This window comes from Polyodon spathula, chromosome 19 (assembly GCF_017654505.1).
Source record: "Polyodon spathula isolate WHYD16114869_AA chromosome 19, ASM1765450v1, whole genome shotgun sequence".
NCBI classification, from domain to species: Eukaryota; Metazoa; Chordata; class Actinopteri; order Acipenseriformes; family Polyodontidae; genus Polyodon; species Polyodon spathula.
The window spans coordinates 27,166,032-27,186,425 of record NC_054552.1 but is presented as its reverse complement, the minus strand read 5'-3'; the positions used below and the strand labels follow the sequence as shown (position 1 = coordinate 27,186,425).

The following is a 20,394-nucleotide window of genomic DNA, read 5'->3' as shown; positions in this document are numbered from 1 at the left end:
TTCTACCACTCACTCATCTGTGTTACAAAATATAAACTGTGACTCCTGTGGCTAGCATTACCGATGCTGTTTTCAATACAATATAAATTGTATTCTTACAATATAATGATGTGAAAGACTGTGAAGTTCTCTCCTGGGCGCTCTTTGTCAGGTTCCAATGTGTAGAAGCCCTATACGCAAGATAATGTCAAACTGTGTTTTTGTTGAGAGTAAGCTTATCAAACAAGCAGAAGTAGGTATTTTATAAAATCGACTGTTTCAACAGCCTGGAGGTCAGATATAAGGGTTTATTTCTGTAACGTGATTATGCCATTTAAAAAGTGTTCTGGCAAATGAATCCATTCCATTCTGACCACTAGCAAGATTCCACAGCTTTCAATCTTGATTAAAGACAAATACGAATGTAACCTTAAGTGATGATTATTATTTATATGTATTGTATATACTTTTTTGGTATTTTTTAAATCCAGTTTATATTTCAAGTACAGTAGATCCCATAAATATATTTGAGCTAGTTAATAAATGTCAAATTTGTATTTTATTGTGTTGCTTCACCAGTAAAAGTAATGTTAAAAGTTTTTGTATTTTAACAGCATATCAAGTTGCCAACTCATTACCATGCTACTTAGTTTGGAGGATTTGCACAGGAAACACTATCTTGTTTTTTTTTCTCCTCCTAATTAAGTTGATAGGGGACCAATATACTGTATTACCTGTAAACAATACAGTGCTTCTTTCATACGCCACCTTTCATTTTACCCAAGAGACCAGGCACATATGCTGCAACAAAGAAAGAGTATTCTTCAAATTCTTAACCTCCTCATCGGCTAACTGCATCTGTCTAGACAATGGGCTGAAACACTGAACCACTATGTCTAAAAGTCAAGGCAACATAAACAGTGCTGCATTTGGGACAGATAGTTACCTTTGTGTCTGATGGGCTGCATCGTGACTAGTTCTGTAACTTGTGAAATTCTGGAAAGGTTTTATAATTTGTAATTCAATATACAGTATTGTAAAACCCTTATGTCTATGGCTGCCAATCTTTCTTTTTTTGCTGCAATTTTAGAGATGAAAGGACAAACAGTTCACATTTAGTAGATTTTTAAATTAGTAAATGATTGTACATTATTGGCTTGAAGGGAGTTTACAGAATATGAATATGTATATGCATGGGAAATGATATAAATTGCATTCCCCGTCAGGTTTGCAAGCCATACATCTATAAAATAAAATCATTATGTTTATGCGGTAATATAGGAATTTATTTAGTATCCTTTGTAGTTTCCTTCTAAATTATTCTTGAAGTTTATGGAACTTAATGCTAACAAATGTATTTGCCCAGTACGTGCATCTTAATGAGACACAGAACAAGTAGCCTACTTCTTTACTTGTTATGTAGAGTTCATAATAAAATCATAAAACCTGGCATATTTTCAAAGGGTTCATTCTTAGATTTATTATTGTTTTTATGGCTATTGCTTTTGGAAAAGTCTCAGACATGGTACTGTACACAGTATGCACAAAACGTTACAAAAAGTATCATAAAATCATAATTTCTATTTACTGTAGTTTCTTTACATTTTACTTTGTAGACTTTGATAGCATGACCAAATTAAATGAAACTGGATTTGAGAGAATTTTTCTTAAAAGGTCTGAATATATGCAGTACAGTATAGACTGTTACAATGTATTATTTAACACTATTCTCAATAAAGGGAGGATTTGTAAAAGTTAAAGTCACTGCTGAAAAACTACAGGATTCTTGTCCTGTAAAACTCTTCCACATCATTAACTTCTCTATGAATGTGAATTATGTCAAAAACTGCCCACGGCAATAGCCACAGTGCAAAAATGGGCACTACTGTATATAAATCAGATGCCTGGTCAGGGTAGAAATTCCTTCCCAAAAACACTGGGCTTACACAACACTGATATTGTGAAACTACACTTGGTTGCTTGTGTAATACTTTCTCTTTTCTTCAAAAGTTTGGACAGATTCTTTAACCAGCTTTAAAGCCTTCCTTACAATAAATTACTAAAAGCTAAAAAAAATTAATAAAATGAAAGTGAGTAACGGGAGCAGTTCTTGGAAGGTCAGGATGTTCCTGCTAGGGGTCTCTGTTATCACAGTGCTGAACTGTGCTGGGCTTGTGTTTCTCGTCTTGCAGCACGACACTCTGTCCGCTCAGCAGAGAGAGTTGGCGACTCGGCTGGATGAGTTTTCTAAAAGTTCTGTGGTGGAGTTCCTCTCCGAGGTAACCCGTGATACAGCAGAACCCGAACCACTCCAATCCTCCCGGAACAAGAGGAGCCAGGAGCTGCGCAAGACCCACATCCGAACGGAAAACGAGGAGATGCTCATGATGATGACCTACTCCATGGTGCCGGTAAACCTCTTTTCAGTGTTTCAATAAGCAGATGGAGAATGTCATTTACTTTACTGGTTGTGTATGCCTGTCCTTCTGACCAGTTGTGTGTCCAGTATACACTATCCTATATTGTCAGCAGAACAGATCTGAGCTAAGCCTCAGATGCGACTATTTTGTTGCATGCAGTTTTGATGTGCCCCCTTTTTAGAACTCAAACCTTAATGAGGAAGAGAATGTCACCATTCCATTGGTCCCAGAGTAGAGAAATTAGCTGGAGATTAGTTGATTGCTTTGCAAATAGGAGCTGTTGTTTTGTTTTCAAGGCTTCATTCTCTTATTTATGCTCCAGGTAAAAAAAAAAAAAAAATGTACTTGATTTTGGTATTTGCATAAAAACATGATTTAGATTTTAGGAAGCTTATTGATGCACTTATTCCACTGTAATTAAATAAACATGAGCTGTACTAAAGTTACAGGCTTTTAAGATGCCTGGTGGTGTGGAAAATCTTGGAAAAAGTTTACAGCTGAAATTAACCAGCACTCATGTGTTTTTGTTGGCAAAGTTGTGAAGAAAACGTCTTAAATTAACTAGATTTACCATAGAAAAATGTCTATCCATTTAGCCAATTGCTGGCTTTAAATTCAGATTATTCTTTTATTTTCTTAATGGTCAGCAGATTTCTGGTATTTATCAACTGTGTATTCTCCGTGGGAATATAGAAGTGGAGTATTTTGATGTTTTATTTTGCTCCCAGAGCTCAGAAACAGATCATCAGTAAGGCCTTTCAGTAATTCATCTTAAGTGGATGTTCACAAGAAAATGTATGCAACTGTATATGCTAAAACATTTGTAATGCATATAAGGTATATAATATAATGTATATATTGCACCATTATTAATATTTTGTTTTTAATGTTCTACTTGTTATGCAATAGGACACACTAATTTTAATGTCATTGTAGGTCCGAGTGATGGTGGATTTGTGTAATAGCACAAAAGGAATTTGCTTAACAGGTATGGTATCTAATGAACAGTAACATAAAGCTATAGGTGACACATTTAAGGATATGTTATAAACAATACAGAATGCTTCTGTTAATGTGTTGCAAGGGAACAATATGAGACAGAAGATGATGTTGATTATGATAAAACAGTATACCCATAGTGTTATAGTGCTGCATCAAAACACTACATTAATAAACAATATCTTAATTATTATTTATAAATCTAACACAAATGTTTATTGCTTTATAATAAAGTAAAAAATAAAAGGAGATTTTTACTGGGGTGGGACAACAGCAAAAAAGAAAAGAAAGTAGAGCCATTTCATCCATCTTGTATCGTGCCAGAAACTGAATAGCAGGGACTGGATGTTTTATGTAGGAAGTATAGATGAAGCATGTGCAATGAAGACACTGTGCTTTGTTTTAGTGTGCTGTCACAAGCCTAATGAGGATGTAATAATTAATACCGGTATTCAGTAATAGTATAACGTTATCAGACCTGCTTGAAATCATGATAAAAAGGCACACTGAACTTGCACACTGTCATCATCTAAATAGAGCTACTGTGATGTACTGGAATACTTCATGATAGATAATGAATAGTATAGTGATAACTCTACCTTTCTCATGCATTTTAAAAGATTATTTTTAAATGGACACACATGAGCAAGACACTAAAACTAATCTGTTATTTATGTTGTATTTTCTTTAATAGGACCTCCTGGGCTGCCTGGTAAGAAATACTTAAATTTAAAAAAAACAAAACAAAACAAAAAAAACCCCATAAAATAGCATATCTTGTGTAACTTTTACACTGTACCAGAAATAATAACTAATGGTATTGTTTAAATTTAAAATGTACAACTGCTATCAATATATTTTTCCCCTTTGGTTTATCATGCACAAAGAAGCTATTGTACAGAATCAGTGCACAAGATATTTGTAATCCAAATCCAATCTCAAGTGCTTTTGTATTTGTTCTCTTCTACAGGACCTCCTGGCCTTGATGGCATGCCTGGATACAATGGATCAATAGGACTACCAGGCCTGCGAGGAGCCGAGGGGAAACGAGGGAAGAAAGGTATGCAATTCAGAGGGAGGCAATGTTAATGATCTGAGCAGCAACAGAGCCAAGTACCGCTCCCTCAAATTTCACCTGCTGTACACAGACCATGGCTGAAAAGCTACTGCCAGGATGGTGGGTGAGAAAACAATGTTCTTTATCATTGTAAACTTGAAAGAAACTGTTTTGTTTTTCTTTCTCCCAGACAAAGGGCAATTGAAAACTATGTTGACAACCCTTCAATTTAAATGCCTTTGCTAATGTTTAGTAATAAAATGATAAGATAACACAACGAAAGATAATTTCTGTATCTAGATGAGGTTTCTGAGATAGTGAGCTGACTAGAATCTAGAATATGTTGCTACAGTCAGTGTGTGAAATAAAACCACTATACAGAACCGGAATGCAGCTGCTACAGGCTGGTGCACAGTCATTAAAAAAGCCACTACAAATACCCATGCTGCAGAATTATTAAATTCAATACATGCATCATCAGTCATTTAAAGCCAAAGGTTTGGTGACATTTTATTTGCAAGTTTTGTATACAGGTGTGTATTTCTTTTGACATATAAAGTGTGATTTTTAAAAGGTTTGTTGGACCATACAGTTTAGGAATATGGGATTAATAGGTGTGAATCAGATGGGACAATGTTCCTTAAACACAAAGTTACATCCTATTGGTTAGTGTTTGGTTCACAGCCTTATTGATTTACTCGTACAAGTGTACAATTCATGTTCATGATGTTGTGTTTCGGACTCACTTTATGATAAAAGCTCAATGGCTGGGTTATTTGTTTTTTCTCTACGTGGGTGCTAATTTCTTGCTACAGCTGGGAAAGCAGTGGGGAATTATCCAAGTGTGTTTAGTCAAACAGAATCTTATTCTTGAGTGTAGGTTTAATACATATGCTGACTTAGAGAAAAAAGAAAGAAAAGCATCAATGAATATTTGAACGCTATTTAGGACTAGTGCCCACCATCATTGCTCTGTGATTTATCATAGCTGTATATAAACAGAAACACAATGGAACAATGAATAAGGGAATACATTGTGGCTTAAATATATCTATATCTCTCTACTGGTTTGTATCTGTCCAGGTTGAGGCTCTGGATGTGTGATCCAGTTTTAAGACCAAGCTTAATGATATTTTGGCACAATTCACTGTATGTTCACAAAAGCCTTTAATCACAGTAGACCACATAGACCAGATATATCTGACCTGCTCTTCTAAAATATACTATCCACCAAATATCCTGAATGAAACCACAATGTCCATTCTTGCCATTTTGAAAGTTGGATAATTTACTAATTCAGTTTTCTAATATAATTTGAAATGTGCTGAATATTTCAGGACCTCCTGGTGAGACAGGACCACCAGGAGAGAAGGGAGATTGTGAAATAGGTTTTACAGGCGAGACGGGGGCGCCAGGACCAAAGGGTGAAAAAGGAGAGTGCTGCAATGAGACCATAATGACCGGTAAGACACAGTTGGACACAAGACGTGACTGGGAACAGTAAGCCCTAGGAGGGGTAAGGGGTGTTGAGTTCAGTGCAGTCCGACAGATTTAGTGCCATCCAATTTCAAATGTGCTTCATATTTCAGGTCCTCCAGGTGAAAAAGGGGAGCCAGGAGAAAAGGGGGATATGGGTGAAAAAGGTTTTCCTGGTATGCCTGGATTGCCAGGCATAAACGGGGAACCAGGACCAAAGGGTGAAAATGGGGAGTCCTTCAATGAGGTCATAATGGAAGGTAAGATGCTGAACTAGAGGTTGCTAAACATGACCACAACGTGGATATGTGTGTGAAGCCTGAATTCAATCCAGTCAGAGGGGTTTAGAACAGCACTTCACTTAGGACTTGTTTTTGTAACAGACTACATATTTTGCTATGGTGTTCCTTACCTGTTTAAATATCCTGTTATGTTTGTTTAGGATTTTTTTTATTTATTACAGTAAAAAATGATTTTAAAGACCCCCAAAGAATGATAATGTAGAAATGAGGTGGGGAAGCAAATTAGACGAATCCGTGTTTCATTGTACAACACATTACCTATGTGACTACAGTGCACAGAACAACACCAATATGCCTACGAACAATCAGCTCTGACAGGTCTTAAAAAGAAAAAATGCAGGTGTACCTTGTCTCTTGTGCTTTTAAACTATGCAACTTAAACACCTTTACCTACAAACAGCACCTGTAAGAAAGAAAAAAAAAATAGAAAGTGCGTACAGTGTTAATGTCTGCTGAGGTCTTCCATAGCGGTAAATCATTTTGTGAACACCCTGAGCAGTCAGTGTAAATGTGACTACTTGCAGTATGCTGTATTGCATTTCTGCTAATTCTGTTATCTGCATTTGGATTGAAGCACCTCAAGGTCCAGAAGGTCCAGCAGGTCCTCCTGGCCCACCTGGGCCCCCTGGACCCCCCGGAGCCCCACAGAACAAAGGCCACAAAGCAAGGGCTCGGCAAAACAGCATTGGTATGTATGGAAAACATAACTGGAAACCAGATGTAGGGGCTCTGAAGGGCGCTTGGATGGTCTGCTTGGAATCCCATATAAAGATAATGCAGAAGTAGTTTGACGTCGTTTGTGAAGGAACTGTACTTTCTTTTGAATTATTATTTATTAAAGTGCAGGGTGGTATTTAAAGGTTACATAAAGGAGCAGAAGAAACATCTCTTTTCACACTTGATCTAAACAAACATCTTAACTACACAACAAAACTCCCAAAGAAGCTGTAACAAACATTCACTATACTGTACTTTCACCTGTGTCAAACCCTTGACTCACGAGTTACTGTACATGCATGTTAAAAGAATAGTTTTGATATTTCTGAAAACTGTTCATTAAAACAAGACATAACTCACAAGTTATGGATGTGTGGAGACTACTACTCGATTTCATCTTGCGGGCGTGTAGTAGTTACAATTTCTATTCTTTTTGAACAGTGACGGATGCTGTACCAAATGATGATACCTTGGCTGAAAAAGATTTAACTAAAGTCAAAGGACACCTGTTAAAGAAAGCTGGTATAAATGTGTTTTTTTTTTAATGTTTTTACTTTGACAATATTCCAGTTGATGTTGAACTACAGTATAAGTACAGCATTTTTTTATTAACAGAATGCATCATTAAATCTGTAAACTGCACTTTAAATGTAACAAAAATGGAAACTACATTTGGGACTTGGATGCAGGATACATCAAGGAATGATGAACATATCTGGGTTGCTGAGCATTTTTCAGGTATGTTTCTGACATTTTCATTCCTTATGTAAACCCCACAGGAATCATTTTAATTTAAACACACTTCACAATTTAAGTTGAATTGTAAGATTTCTGTGTACTTTTTTTTTTTTTTTTTTTTTTTTTAAATCCAGCAACCAATTTAAATAGATAATTCTATGACTGTACCCTATCAGTTAGCTGACCGTGGCAATCATGAATATTTCTAATGTAGATATGAACACTTTTTTTTTTTAGTTATCGTTGTGACAACTCTTTTTGTTACCTAATGTTACACATTATATGTCTGCTTTTAGGTCGGACGTTAAAAGAATATCATAACTTAGCATCTTTCCAGAATGGCAATGTCAAAGTTATCGACTTTAGAAGAGCTGTCTTCCAGGGCTGTGGTCACGTCGTTCACAACGGATCTCTGTATTTTCATGTTGCCGGCACATCCAAGATTGCAAAGTAAGTGCTCAACGTTGTAATGTTTGTTTTGTTTTTTTTTTAATAAAATTGTTTATGACTTCATTTAGGAATGCAGATGGGAGTATTTTAACCTAATCTCAAAAAAATGTAAGAATTGATTTTTATCTGGCATCTTTCGTTTCTCACTTTGACACGTTACACAGTGCCAATGTTTTTCCAAAGATTCTTTAATGATCGTCAATGTTTATTTTTACAGATATGATTTTGAAACCGCAACAATAAAAAAAATTACTATTGAGAATGCCCTACACCGCAATCTCAGCTATCTCTTCCAGAATTCCAAGACATATTTCAATGTGGCAGTGGATGAAAATGGACTGTGGATCATCTATGCTTCAAGCATTGATGACAGTATTATGGTAGCTCAACTGGCTGAAAAAACATTTTCTGTTACCCAGCATATGAACACCACCTATCCCAGATCAAAGGCTGGCAATGCTTTCGTTGCATGTGGAGTCCTTTATGTTACCGATACAAAGGATATAAAAGTAACTTTTGCTTTTGATTTATTGAAAAAGAAGCCTCTGAATGCCAGTTTTGAATTAAGATCATCAAACGGTGTGTTGGCAATGTTGTCATATAATCCAAAGGATCGTCATCTGTATACATGGGACAATGGCTTTATAACCAAATGTCATGTACATTTTCTCTCCGATGAATAAGACACAATTGTCCATTTTATGCATTTCAAGTACTGTTTTTGAATGTCAGTTTTACAATCCAGTTGACTATTACATTTTGTGCATAAACATGTCAATTTAAAAGTTCAGCAGTGGCCATTTTATTTGTATTTATTTATTTTAAAATGATTATCATAGTAATTGAGTATAAGTAATTGTTTTTACCCGTTATACTCAAAGGAGGTGGCTTGCTACAAGGACTAAACCAGTTTTCTTATTACAGACTGTATGACCAGCTTTTCTAAAATTAACTGTGTCAAATGCTGCTTTTTTTTTTTAATTAATTTTTTTTAATAAGCTGTACACAACTAGTATAAATAATGAATGTGTATGTTGCCGCATGCTATACATTTGCATCAGAGATACTGTAAGATTTGTATGTATCGTATTACAATTTTGTAACAAATACTTACCATTTTTATATACCGTACAGAATACCTGTTCTAAATCACCATCTGATGTATGTAGTCCTTCAACAAGCCTATTATCAATGTTGTTTAGGGGTGCATGACATTGTTGGAGATTGGGCCTGAATAGAGAGACTTGTGCTCTGTCTTCTAGTTACATTAAATAAAAAAAAAAAAACCACACAGGTCAAAAAGTTCTTACATCCTTGAACATTGAACAAAGCAGACTTTACAATAGTCTACCAGCACAATGTATAAGATAAATGATTTAATCTTCTAAACTTTGTGTACATATGTAAAACAAATTACAGGTAAAATGTATTTTCATGAAATTAAAATAATTTAACTTACAAATGTAAAACCTTGACATTGCACAACTACCCATTCTTTCACAGAGGCTTCACACTCTGCAGATTTAATCTCTTCATGAACAGAGCATTAAATGCTAAAGATAAATATACAACACAGACATTAAGACGGAACATAGGAAAAGGACTGCTGGTTAAGAACATTTAAATACTTAGACATGGTTCCCAGTAATGTATTAGAAACACAAATGTGTTTTAATAAATACCATACACTTAACCAAAATACAACTTTCAGCTGCTATGTTACAGGCAAATAATATGAGAAAAGCTTTAATGTTTGTACAAGAGGTTGTTGTAATAATTTATATATATTAAAACTATTTCAATAAACTATGTATTACTTGGCCAGATAAAGCCAGACATTCATTTGTAAATTAACACTTGTTTTCTTTACTGTTTTGTATGTTTTAAAATCTCGACCTATTTGCAGAGTCACAAAATTTGAATGCAATGTTACAATCGTATGACTAAATCATAAAAAATAACACTAACGTAAGTGTTATGGCTCTGTCTGCTATGTAATACACCTGACATTCCTAATGTAAAGACAATCATTAAAAAAAAAACAGGACAGCAGTATGCAAAAAAAAAAAAAAAGTTATATGCGCAGAACAGGAATGAAACATTGTGGTTTCTGAGTATTTCAACATTCCTGTGCTTTTACTCAATTTAAATTGTCCACAGTACTGTCAAACCAACAAAACAGAAATTACACATAGGCTATATTATATCACATCATATCCCAGTTTGGAGTTTTGCAACAAAACTTTAATGAGCATTTTCAAAACAGTTTTCAGGACAGCATGCTGAAACACAGCATAAATCCCCTTTCACCAAAACCTTCATTTTTACCAACAGGCATAAAGGGCCTGTTGTCATTTAAGCAGCAGAAACAAAATGCAGATCCATTAAAACAATTCACACCGGAAATCACTGACTGACCATAAATCTAGAACCACAGTGTTTGCAGCAGAAGCCAAGAGTTTCAGCTGTGAGCACAAAATACAACAGATGCACACTTTTAGACTTTTGCTTCAAGTACTTTTACAGCACTACCACTGACCTGTAGTTCACCGCTTTTACAAATACAGTACATGCATAACTCTCCCATGAATACAGTTCACAAGGGATTCTGGAACAAATGTTTTTTTCAAGGATAAATGCCTTTTTAGTTATCTTTTGTAAGCTCTGCGAATACTTGCTGTGAGCTTAACTTTTATAACAATCAACAGCCTAAGAATTTGGACGGTCTGTATGCTAATTTATGATTTACTCAGACTTACAGGATGTCAAATATACTAGCAGGTACATTGTAGCGGTCAGGCAAAACCCTCATTTTCAGAGTTCCATCTGCTCCACATGTAAAGATGCGATTTCCTGGCCCAGTTTCAATTTTCACGACCCCAGCACCAATGTTTCTGAATATGGACTGCTTGGCATGTTCATGTGTAAATGAATAAATCAACCCATGGCCTGTTAATTTCCACACCTGTCAACGAAATATAGAAAAAAAAAGTATGTGCATGATCTTGCCCAAACTGGTTTTACTAGTATTATTTTAGTGGACTGAAAATATATGTACAGAATGCAACCTGGTGACAGTTTATTTAAGGTACACAACGTGGAGCAAAAGAAGCTGGACAACTGGTTAAGCCTCATGTTGCAATGATGTACTTCAATTACACATTTTGTCTGTATTCTGTTACATTTGGCTTGTGTTGTAAAACACTCCCAACAAATAAATATATAAAAATCTGCGTTAATGCAAAACATTATTAATACCTATTTTTTTACAACAGAAAAGAAAACACGTTTGAACACTATAATCCACAGATAACAATGCCTCTTTACCACTACTTACGTTTCTGAATGACGATTTTGACTAGGGTTCACACAAAACTGATCCCATGTACTTTAGTTGTTAAAACTTGGAGCCAATTAAAAAAAAAAAAAAAAAAACTAAAAAAAAAACATATTACACAAAAAACAACCACTTTAAAATAATGAAGTTTCATGCATAACAGAGGAGTAACAGCTAAATAACAAATATTTTGTTATTCTGTAACGATTTTTTTCTAAATTAAATTCCAGACTGCCATATTCAGCTGTGGCCAAAAGTGTTGCATCACCCTATAAAATTAACACATTTTACTTCATAAAGTCGAATGAAAGCTAACTGAATAATATTACATAAACATATTGAATTACATACTGCTTTGTAGTTTTCCCATATACTAAACGAAAAAAGGACAAATTGAAAAGTGTGACATTTCAAAATATTGTAATAGTATTATGGCTTTCAGCAGACTTTTGCAATATCATTTTACTGTTTTTATATCATATAATTATTATTTTTTTTATTCACAATCCTAAATCCTAGGTGATGCAAAACTCTTGGCTATAGCTGTACATATTACATTCACTGAATCACACTGCTAATCCACACATGCACCACCACCTGACAATGAGATGTAAATATAATTGCAACATAATACTATTTTACAATGATTTAATAAATAAATTAATGTTTTGCTGCTTTACCTTCATGTTTCCTTCTGCGGAGCCAGTGATAAAGTAGTCCTCAGTGGAGTCCATTGCGAGAGCTTTAACAGCAGAATCATGTGCTTGAAAGGTGTGAAGCAGCTGTCTCTGTCTGATGTCAAAAATGCAGATGAAGCCTTTCCTGCCTCCAGAGATGACGAGCTGTTGCCTGGGTGCATACTGAAGAACTGTGGCCCCATTGTCGTGACAAGGGAAAGCTAAAGAAACAAACACACATTCAGTGAGAATCACTTTGCACACACCATTTACCAACAGTATCTTCTGACGGCAAGGTTTAATCTATTTATATAAAAAATACATGCCCCCCTTGCAGTATATTTGCATTCGCTGTAAGTATATACCGGTAGGTAGACCTTGTATCTTGGGTTATATTAAAGCAGAGTAGATTTGCAGAATACAGGCTCATTTAGAGTCTGAATGCTCAAAAAACTGCTCCATTAAACCAACGATTGAGTAATTGTTCCTTTAGCTTCTGTTAAACTAAAAACAATAGGTGTTGCTCAATGATCTATACAGGGGAAATATATATTCATATTTTAAACAACGTACTTACCATGTACCAGACTATTATTTGGTGAAACTAGAGTATCCCATAAACACACATTTCTGTAAAGGAGAAAAGCAAACACGCATTACCAGACCTAAAACCAAAAATGTTATTGGTTTACAGTCATATCTATGGAGCAGTTAACAAAATTCAAATATGAATGTACTTACTCCAAAAATAGTACTTTTAATTGGTTGTTGCCTTATCTTGTTAATGAATATACAGCAAAACCTTTTTATCTGCAATGTATATAATTGATTTAAAGTTGATGCATCAACTTCAACAGAAATAAATACCTGTTATCATTGGATTGTCCGGTTGTGGCTATGAGGCTTGAGGAGGTGAGGAAGGCAAAGTCACTTGTGGCTTTACTGTGACACTGCCAGCTCTATATTGGAATAAACACAACTGAAATTAAGATCAAGGCGGCTGCTAAACATTGGTGCTAAAGCTTTTAATTATTTATGTTCAAGCACTTTAGTTGAAGTAAATAAATAAAAAAGAGGGCATGAAATTACCAACATTTGTTTGTAACTAACAGTCAGACATGAACTTTTCACAAAACAAGCTAATGTAATTAGACAATAAAGGTTATTTGTGGTGTATGTAACAGCAATAAAACCAGATTTAAAATAATAAATTGTAACTGCAAGTCTTCTTTAGATTACTTACCAAATAAGGTTTTGGATTTGATGCAGTTTGGTTAACTTGCCAAAGGCTCAAAAACCCTTCTCCGTCCGCAACCCCACACTACAGAAAAAAGTAAGTAAGTTGAAAACCTAAACAGAAAACTAAACAAAAACATGTTCTAGTACTAAAATCAGGTTTAATTGTAATTGAATACTTTGGCCACCATTTTAATCAAGTTTAAAAAGTAAATGAAAAAAATTCCTCTATTTAATCAAACAAATGAAATAAAACTGCACTCCATTAAGATGAAAAGGAAAGACACACAAAGGCAACTTTCAGTACAAGAAAGTCTTAATTTCCTCCACTCTTAACAATAATAGGCATGAGTGTCAAATGTAGATTACATCAGTTTATACACAAATGGAATGAAACTAAATTTCCTTGATGGCCTATTTGTTTCCACATTAACTCTTCCCCCCCCCCCCCCAGAAGAATCAGGTAGCATAAGGACTGGATGTTCCAGCTTCCTTTACACAGCATACTGCAAACAGGAAACTACCAAAGGCATGCAATTTAACAGGACAAATGACATGTATAGTTCATTCATTTTGACTTCGATTTATTAAATAATTTCATTACTGTATTTTTTTCATTTCAAAAGGTATTAAATGAAGTGAAGTTCACAATGAATGTTAAGAAATTACCTTGTTGCCTTGGGAATTGAAGTACAATCGTGTAACCCTTGCATTGCCAGCTTGGCGAAAACATGCAAGTTGCTGTGGACGACCCCACTCAAACATCCGTACACTTCCATCCTGGGCTCCAGTTAAATCTAATTTAAAAAGTGGGAAGGAAAAAAAACAGTTTTTCTAATATTAAAACAGGACCCAATTGGTAGCCATTTTAAAATCTATAAACAGGAGAATAATTAAAGCCTTATGCACTTATTGATATTGCATACGTACAGTACTGGTAAACTGGATGTGATGTCATTCTTTTCACATTATTCAAATTTCTTTTCATGATCTGCAATTTAAGAATACATAGTGTCTTACTAAAATTATGTTTTATTAATGAATACACAATGTATAATGTTACAGAAATAAAACTTAAATTTCAAAAGCAGGGGCTTTGAAAACACTTCTGTAAACAAATGCAAATCTTTGCATATAGTACACAAAAATAAAAGACAATGAAGTATTTACATACCACATTAGCGCCTGTGCTTGTTTGCCCGCTGCCTAACCAGGGCATCGATGCAGACGCAGGGATTTGACTGGGTGCAAATGGAGGTGCACTTGCCTGGGCAATGTTTGTATGGGAGGAGCGATGATCAAGATCATCGGAGCTGTATAAAATATGAGCTAGTATTGTACTTTGAATTGCTTTATATCTACAAAATTATGAAAGACACTTTGCAGACCTCTTGCCATTTCTGATTTTAATGTATTAAGTGGGTCAAAAAGGTAACTACAGAATAGAGCTTAATATAGAGTTATTTAGATAATTGAAACAGGACCATGGGTACCTTCTGGACTCTTTGTCAAACTCCTCTCCAATCCAGGTGTATGGTTGTGCAGCTAAAAGAGTAGAGACATCAATTTCCTGCACATCATGTGTAGATGCTAGCACAATTTCATTATTACTGGCCTGTAAAGAAAAAGCAAGGCATTTCATTACTGATAGACCAGAGACTTTCAGAACACTGATAATGTAGTCCATTATAAAAATATATATACCTTATTGACTGCAAAGGCCATTATAATATCTGATTCCTTGTGAATGACTTTAGCTTTTCCACCTGGATAACCAAGGTCCGCCTCCACCTAAAAGCATTACAACACTGCTATTGAGAGATCTATACACATTTACACCACTACCATTACAATACAGTGAAAAAATATGTACTAATAAAATAATACATACATAACATGCAAAATAGCTACTCAGTATCTTTAATTAAATAAGGTGCTGTAGGAACAAAAAATGCATGCCAATCACTGTATCCAAAGACAAACAATTATGCACAGTGTAGTGAAGTTTGCAAGTGAAAAGAAGCAGCATGCTTTTAATTTTAGTCTCTGTGTTACCCAACCGATTTGCCAATAACAAGCTACATATCAGTGTAGTATATGTTTTTTATTAAAGAAAGTTTCCCACTCTGTTAATAGAAGTGATGAATTTGCACTGTTATTTTATACTAATGATCAAGCCAGCGAAAGCTATTGAACATCAGGCAGCTGCTTAAGGTGAGGGTCTGGGCAAAGGATTACTACCTTGCAGGTTTTGTGATCTTCTGCTATGCAGTTTTGTTTGAGTTGGTCCACATGGTCTTCTAATGACTACACAATACAGCACACAAGTCACAACACAAAACACATGCACAAAAACAAAACATGAAAATGAAAAGGATTCCAGGCTGCATAAGAGGCACACATATGGGCAATACGTTATAATATAAACTTAACAGAGGTGAATTCTTAGCGGTGGATATTTCAGTTTTCTGAATCGTTACATGTGGCTTTGTAGTATTTGCTCACAGCCATGGAATACATGTAATATATTGCCATATGATGATGTGAATCTACATCACTTACCTTTATCTCAGTATCAAAGTATGTGTGTGTATGCATGTGCACATATATGCATAGCATAAACACATAGGTGCTTACAGATGTTGTTTTTTTTTGTTTTTGTTTTTGTTTTTTTACAAGATCAAAACAAGTCAACTCTGATACCATCTGTCCATGAAAAGATTAAATCAGGTTTTTTTTTTCCTCGATTAAGGTGAGAATTCATTCACTGTATAAAACACATTAGAATAGTAACTTTACAAAATTGGAAAAATAAAAACTACCGTATTTCTTTGAATTTGAGATGCACTTTTTAAACAATTTTTTCTTCTTAAAAAAAAAAAAAAAGGCCTGCATCTTAATTTTAAGTACAGTGATTAATTTATTACTAAAATTACCAACAAAAGATATAAAGGCCTGAGTACACAAACAGAAGTGTGACTCGCTGCCGTGAAAAGACAAACAAAATACATTACTGCCCGATCTCGAATCATCCATGACATACTGGCAGCCAGTTTCAAAGAAGCGTCATTAGCTTCTGGGATTACAATTTCAGCGTTTCGTTATTAGGCTCTGTTCTAACAAACAGCACAAGGTTGCACAGATCTGAAATGCTGATCAGACCCTGGTGTTTCCTGTCATGCCAAGCAATACCACAAAATAAAAAAGTAATTTGCGCCGCATTAAATTCGAAGCCATCTTAAATTTGAAACAATACTGAATATTTAAATTTGAATACAGTTGCCTGATCACTTCTATAAAGATCCAAATAAAATTACCACAAGGTCTTCTTATAAGAGGTTATTCAGGAAATGAAAACAAGTAAAAATAAAAATATGAAAAACTGTTTTTTTTTTTCTTTGACGCCACATTTACCTCACTCTGCTTCCTCTTTCTGGTGAAAATGTAGCGAATAAGTGTGTCTTGAAGAACGTCTTGTTTCACAAGGAAATGCCACAGCCGTTTAACAGGAAAAGCTAAATAATGCTTAGCCCTAGGAAAACAATTGCACATGTTTAACGAGGCAATAATGTATGCATTGTTGCAACTTTCAGCTTTCCACTGACTGAATATAAGAATCCTAAACTATTGTAATATACAGTGCCTATAGAAAGTCTACACCCCCTTTCAAATTTTTCACTTTTTGTTGCCTTATAGCCTGGAATTAAAATGCAAATTTATTTATTTATTTTTATTCTTTTATCTACACGTCCTATCCCACAACTTCCAAGTGAAAATTTTTTTTCTAGAAATTTGTATAAAATTAACTAACAATAAAAACTGAAATAGCCTGGTTGGATAAGTGTCCACCCCCCTTGTAATAGCAATCCTAAATTAGCTCATGTGTAACCAATCGCCTTCAAAATCACACAAGTTGAGTGGCCTCTGTGTTAAATTGTAGTGATTTCAGGATAAATTCAGCAGTTCCTGTAGGTATGAGCACCAAAGCGCTTCCAAAAGAACTCCGGGACAAAGTTCTTGAAAGGCACAGATCAGGGGATGGGTATAAAAAAATATCAAAGGCCTTACATATCCCTTGGAGCACGGTCAAGATGATTATTAAGAAGTGGAAGGTGTATGGCACCACCAAGACCCTGCCTAGATCAGGCTATCCACCCAAACTGGATGACCCAGCAAGGAGACTGATCAGAGAAGCTACCAAGAGACCAATGGCAACTCTGCAAGAGCTACAGGCTTTTTTGTCCAAGACTGGTCAAAGTGTGCATGTGACAACAATACCCCAAGCACTCCACAAATCTGGCCTGTATGGTAGGGTGGCAAGAAGGAAGCCATTACTCAAGAAAGCCCACCTTGAATCTCGTTTGAAGTATGCAAAAAAAAACACTCAGGAGATTCTGTAGCCATGTGGCAAAAAGTTTTGTGGTCTGACAAAACTAAAATGGAACTTTTTAGTCTAAATGCAAAGCGTTATGTTTGGCGGAAACCCAACACAGCGCATCACCCAAAAAACACCATCCATACTGTGAGGCATGGTGGTGGCATTATCACGTTATGGGGGTGTTTCTCATCGGCAGGGACTGGGGCACTTGTCAGGATAGAAGGGAAAATGAATGGAGCAAAGTACAGAGAAGTCCTTGAGGAAAACCTGCTGCCCTCTGCAAGAAAGCTGAAACTGGGACAGAAGTTCACCTTTCAGCATGACAACAACCCAGAGCACACAGCCAAAGCTACACTGGAGTAGCTAAGGAACAAAAAGATAAATGTCCTTGAGTGACCCAGTCAGAGCCCCAACTAAATTCAATCGAAAATTTGTGGCATGACTTGAAGGTTGCTGTCCATCAACGCTCCCCAAGGAACTTGACAGAGCTTGAACAGTTTTGTAAAGAAGAATGGTCAAACAATCCCAAATCTAGGTGTGCAAAGGTGGTAGAGACCTATCCCAACAGACTCACAGCTGTAATTACTGCCAAAGGTGCTTCCACCAAGTATTAACTCAGGGGGTGGAGACTTATTCAATTATGATTTTTCAGTTTTTTCCCCTTAACAGTGTGGAGTATGGTGTGTAGATAAGTGGAAAAAAATCCTCATTTTAATGAATGAAACTCTGAGGCACTGACACAACAAAATGTGAAAAAAGTCACTGTATGTATTCATTATAATATTCGAAAGTATGAGGGAACATTTCAGAGCTACAGTTCTAGAAAGTACAAGTTTAGACATCACGAAATAACAATTAGAAATCATTAAAATACACAATATGTATTTAGAGATTTGTATAGGAAAAACATGCCTTAAAAGAACACATTTTAAAACACTACCATTTTTATCACAACTAACTTGAAAGGGGTGTTGTCTGGTTCAAGCATGGCTTTGTGTCTTAGTATCGCTGGTCCCCCTCCAGAACTGACGTCACTTGGATAGGTGTTTATGTAATTTGGCGGAGGGCCGTCAAACTTGTTAATTTTTTCAAGAAGAATCTGCTCCCAGTTTTCCAAAGTTTTTATAACACCATTGCCCAAAGGTGAGGTTACAGGAAGTTCTAAAATAAAAGAGGTACCTTTTCAAAACCTGACGCATAGATTAGTCTACTATGGGTATCGGTCATATCCTACATTAACAGACCTACAACTTTATACAACATAACAAAAAATTCAGAAAAAAACTTAATGGTAAATGGATTTTTATTAAACTTGGTCCAGGGAACTAAATTACTCATGTCACTTGATCAACAAATAGCAAAATATTTGTGAGGGAAATACATTTTGTCTATACCTGCAGAAAAGGCAAATGTGGAAAGGTACAGTACCTGAAAACTCCAGTCCTGCAACAGGAAAGAAATTCTTCACATTGTGTAGAGCCAGCTTGACCAGTACTAATCGCAACAGTGCCCAACTGTGGAAAACGCATATGACATGAGAATTCTAGCTGAAATTATTTTAGAATGAATAGAATTTAAAATCAAATTAGGTTTCATCCATTTATCAGCAATCTCACTACATAGAAAGGCACTGGTACAACAGATAACCTGTATGAATTAGGATCCAAGTGCTCCGTTATTTGAGTGTCGGAAAGGAAAGCATCATCATCATCCTCATCATCGCTTGGAAGACTTTCATCGGAATCATACAAAGCACCACTATCAGAAAGAGGAAGAAATGGCTACAAAGAAAACCAGAATGTGTGTGAGTGGAGATGTAACAGCAGCTGGTAGACACCATGAAAGTTACAAAAAATACTTCTCATTGCAAACATGATGCTAAAATCATCTGTGTGACCAGTAACACAGAAGCAGGTGCGGGCTGTACTGATACTGTACAGCCCATGCCTTAGGTTTGTTGTGGCACGAAATGCAGCCTTGATTCAAGTGTGTTATTGTGCTTATAACATGGATCATTGTGGACATAGAACATTAAGGTCTGAATCATTGGTTGTAATCTTTTAAACCATATGGGACAGGGAATGTCAGCAGCCAATCAGCATGTAGGCAATGTTCAAGAGATTTTATAAATATAAGTTTAACAGTCATTGGGCTTCTTGGATCTGCTAAACAGATAGATGCATAGACATTATTAGGAAAAGCATCTTTGTTTAAATGATAAATACCTAACATTTAAAAGTAAAACAAGTGGTTCCTACTTTTGCTACAAAGTAATCCCACATGCTGAGTTCTGGGGGGACAAACTTCTCTTTGTAGGTTGGCCTCTCTGCAGGTACAGGTGGAGGAACCACAGTTTCTTTCACTGGCCTGCCAGGCACTAGCATTCTCATATTGAATCTACGACGATGCTTATCAATTTCTTCTGTGCGAGCAGGAGGAGCTGGAAGAGAAAGAAACACAAAGCCAGTAAAATAAAAAAATATAAAAACTTGAATAGAAATAATATTCCATGTATACGCATACACTTTTAAAATGTACAGTGCATTTTGTCTATGACCTAAAATGTTTATTTACCTGTCACAATGTTTAATACAAATTTAATATAAAGTGATCAGATACAAAACTCAA

The 20,394-nt window shown here is 35.5% G+C and overlaps 2 protein-coding genes across 4 annotated transcripts in view; one reads left to right on the top strand and one right to left on the bottom strand.

Moving 5' to 3' along the window:
- Window positions 1-1,916: 1,916 nt before the first annotated feature.
- Window positions 1,917-9,010, top strand: LOC121294640 (gliomedin-like). The gene is made up of 11 exons (XM_041218559.1): window positions 1,917-2,390; window positions 3,336-3,387; window positions 4,093-4,110; window positions 4,369-4,458; window positions 5,793-5,918; window positions 6,045-6,191; window positions 6,808-6,921; window positions 7,392-7,472; window positions 7,566-7,688; window positions 7,985-8,138; window positions 8,356-9,010. The coding sequence occupies exons 1-11, from the start codon at window positions 2,064-2,066 to the stop codon at window positions 8,819-8,821; spliced, it is 1,698 nt and encodes a 565-aa protein (XP_041074493.1). The 5' UTR covers window positions 1,917-2,063; the 3' UTR covers window positions 8,822-9,010.
- Window positions 9,011-9,106: 96 nt separating this feature from the next.
- The window catches only part of LOC121294638 (dmX-like protein 2), a 42,246-nt gene continuing 30,958 nt past the window's right edge, over window positions 9,107-20,394 (bottom strand). For 2 of the 3 annotated variants that reach the window (XM_041218556.1, XM_041218557.1), the window contains exons 29-44: window positions 20,025-20,206; window positions 19,414-19,547; window positions 19,195-19,280; window positions 18,726-18,927; window positions 16,803-16,920; window positions 15,630-15,695; window positions 15,093-15,179; window positions 14,882-15,003; window positions 14,563-14,701; window positions 14,319-14,379; window positions 14,058-14,185; window positions 13,396-13,473; window positions 13,020-13,111; window positions 12,730-12,782; window positions 12,156-12,373; window positions 9,107-11,103 (exon numbers count right to left, since the gene is read on the bottom strand). In XM_041218556.1, the coding sequence (XP_041074490.1) occupies window positions 10,894-11,103; window positions 12,156-12,373; window positions 12,730-12,782; window positions 13,020-13,111; window positions 13,396-13,473; window positions 14,058-14,185; window positions 14,319-14,379; window positions 14,563-14,701; window positions 14,882-15,003; window positions 15,093-15,179; window positions 15,630-15,695; window positions 16,803-16,920; window positions 18,726-18,927; window positions 19,195-19,280; window positions 19,414-19,547; window positions 20,025-20,206 (1,976 nt within the window). In that variant the 3' untranslated portion in view covers window positions 9,107-10,893. The remainder of the gene's footprint in view (window positions 11,104-12,155; window positions 12,374-12,729; window positions 12,783-13,019; window positions 13,112-13,395; window positions 13,474-14,057; window positions 14,186-14,318; window positions 14,380-14,562; window positions 14,702-14,881; window positions 15,004-15,092; window positions 15,180-15,629; window positions 15,696-16,802; window positions 16,921-18,725; window positions 18,928-19,194; window positions 19,281-19,413; window positions 19,548-20,024; window positions 20,207-20,394) is intronic. The other variant, XM_041218558.1, reaches the window with a different exon arrangement.

Coding starts and splice junctions, on each gene's coding strand:
- LOC121294640 (XM_041218559.1), top strand. CDS start 2,064: ATGAAAGTGAGTAACGGGAGCAGTTCTTGGAAGGTCAGGATGTTCCTG. Junction 6,192..6,807: donor CAATGAGGTCATAATGGAAG/GTAAGATGCTGA, acceptor TTTGGATTGAAG/CACCTCAAGGTCCAGAAGGT. Junction 7,689..7,984: donor GGTTGCTGAGCATTTTTCAG/GTATGTTTCTGA, acceptor GTCTGCTTTTAG/GTCGGACGTTAAAAGAATAT.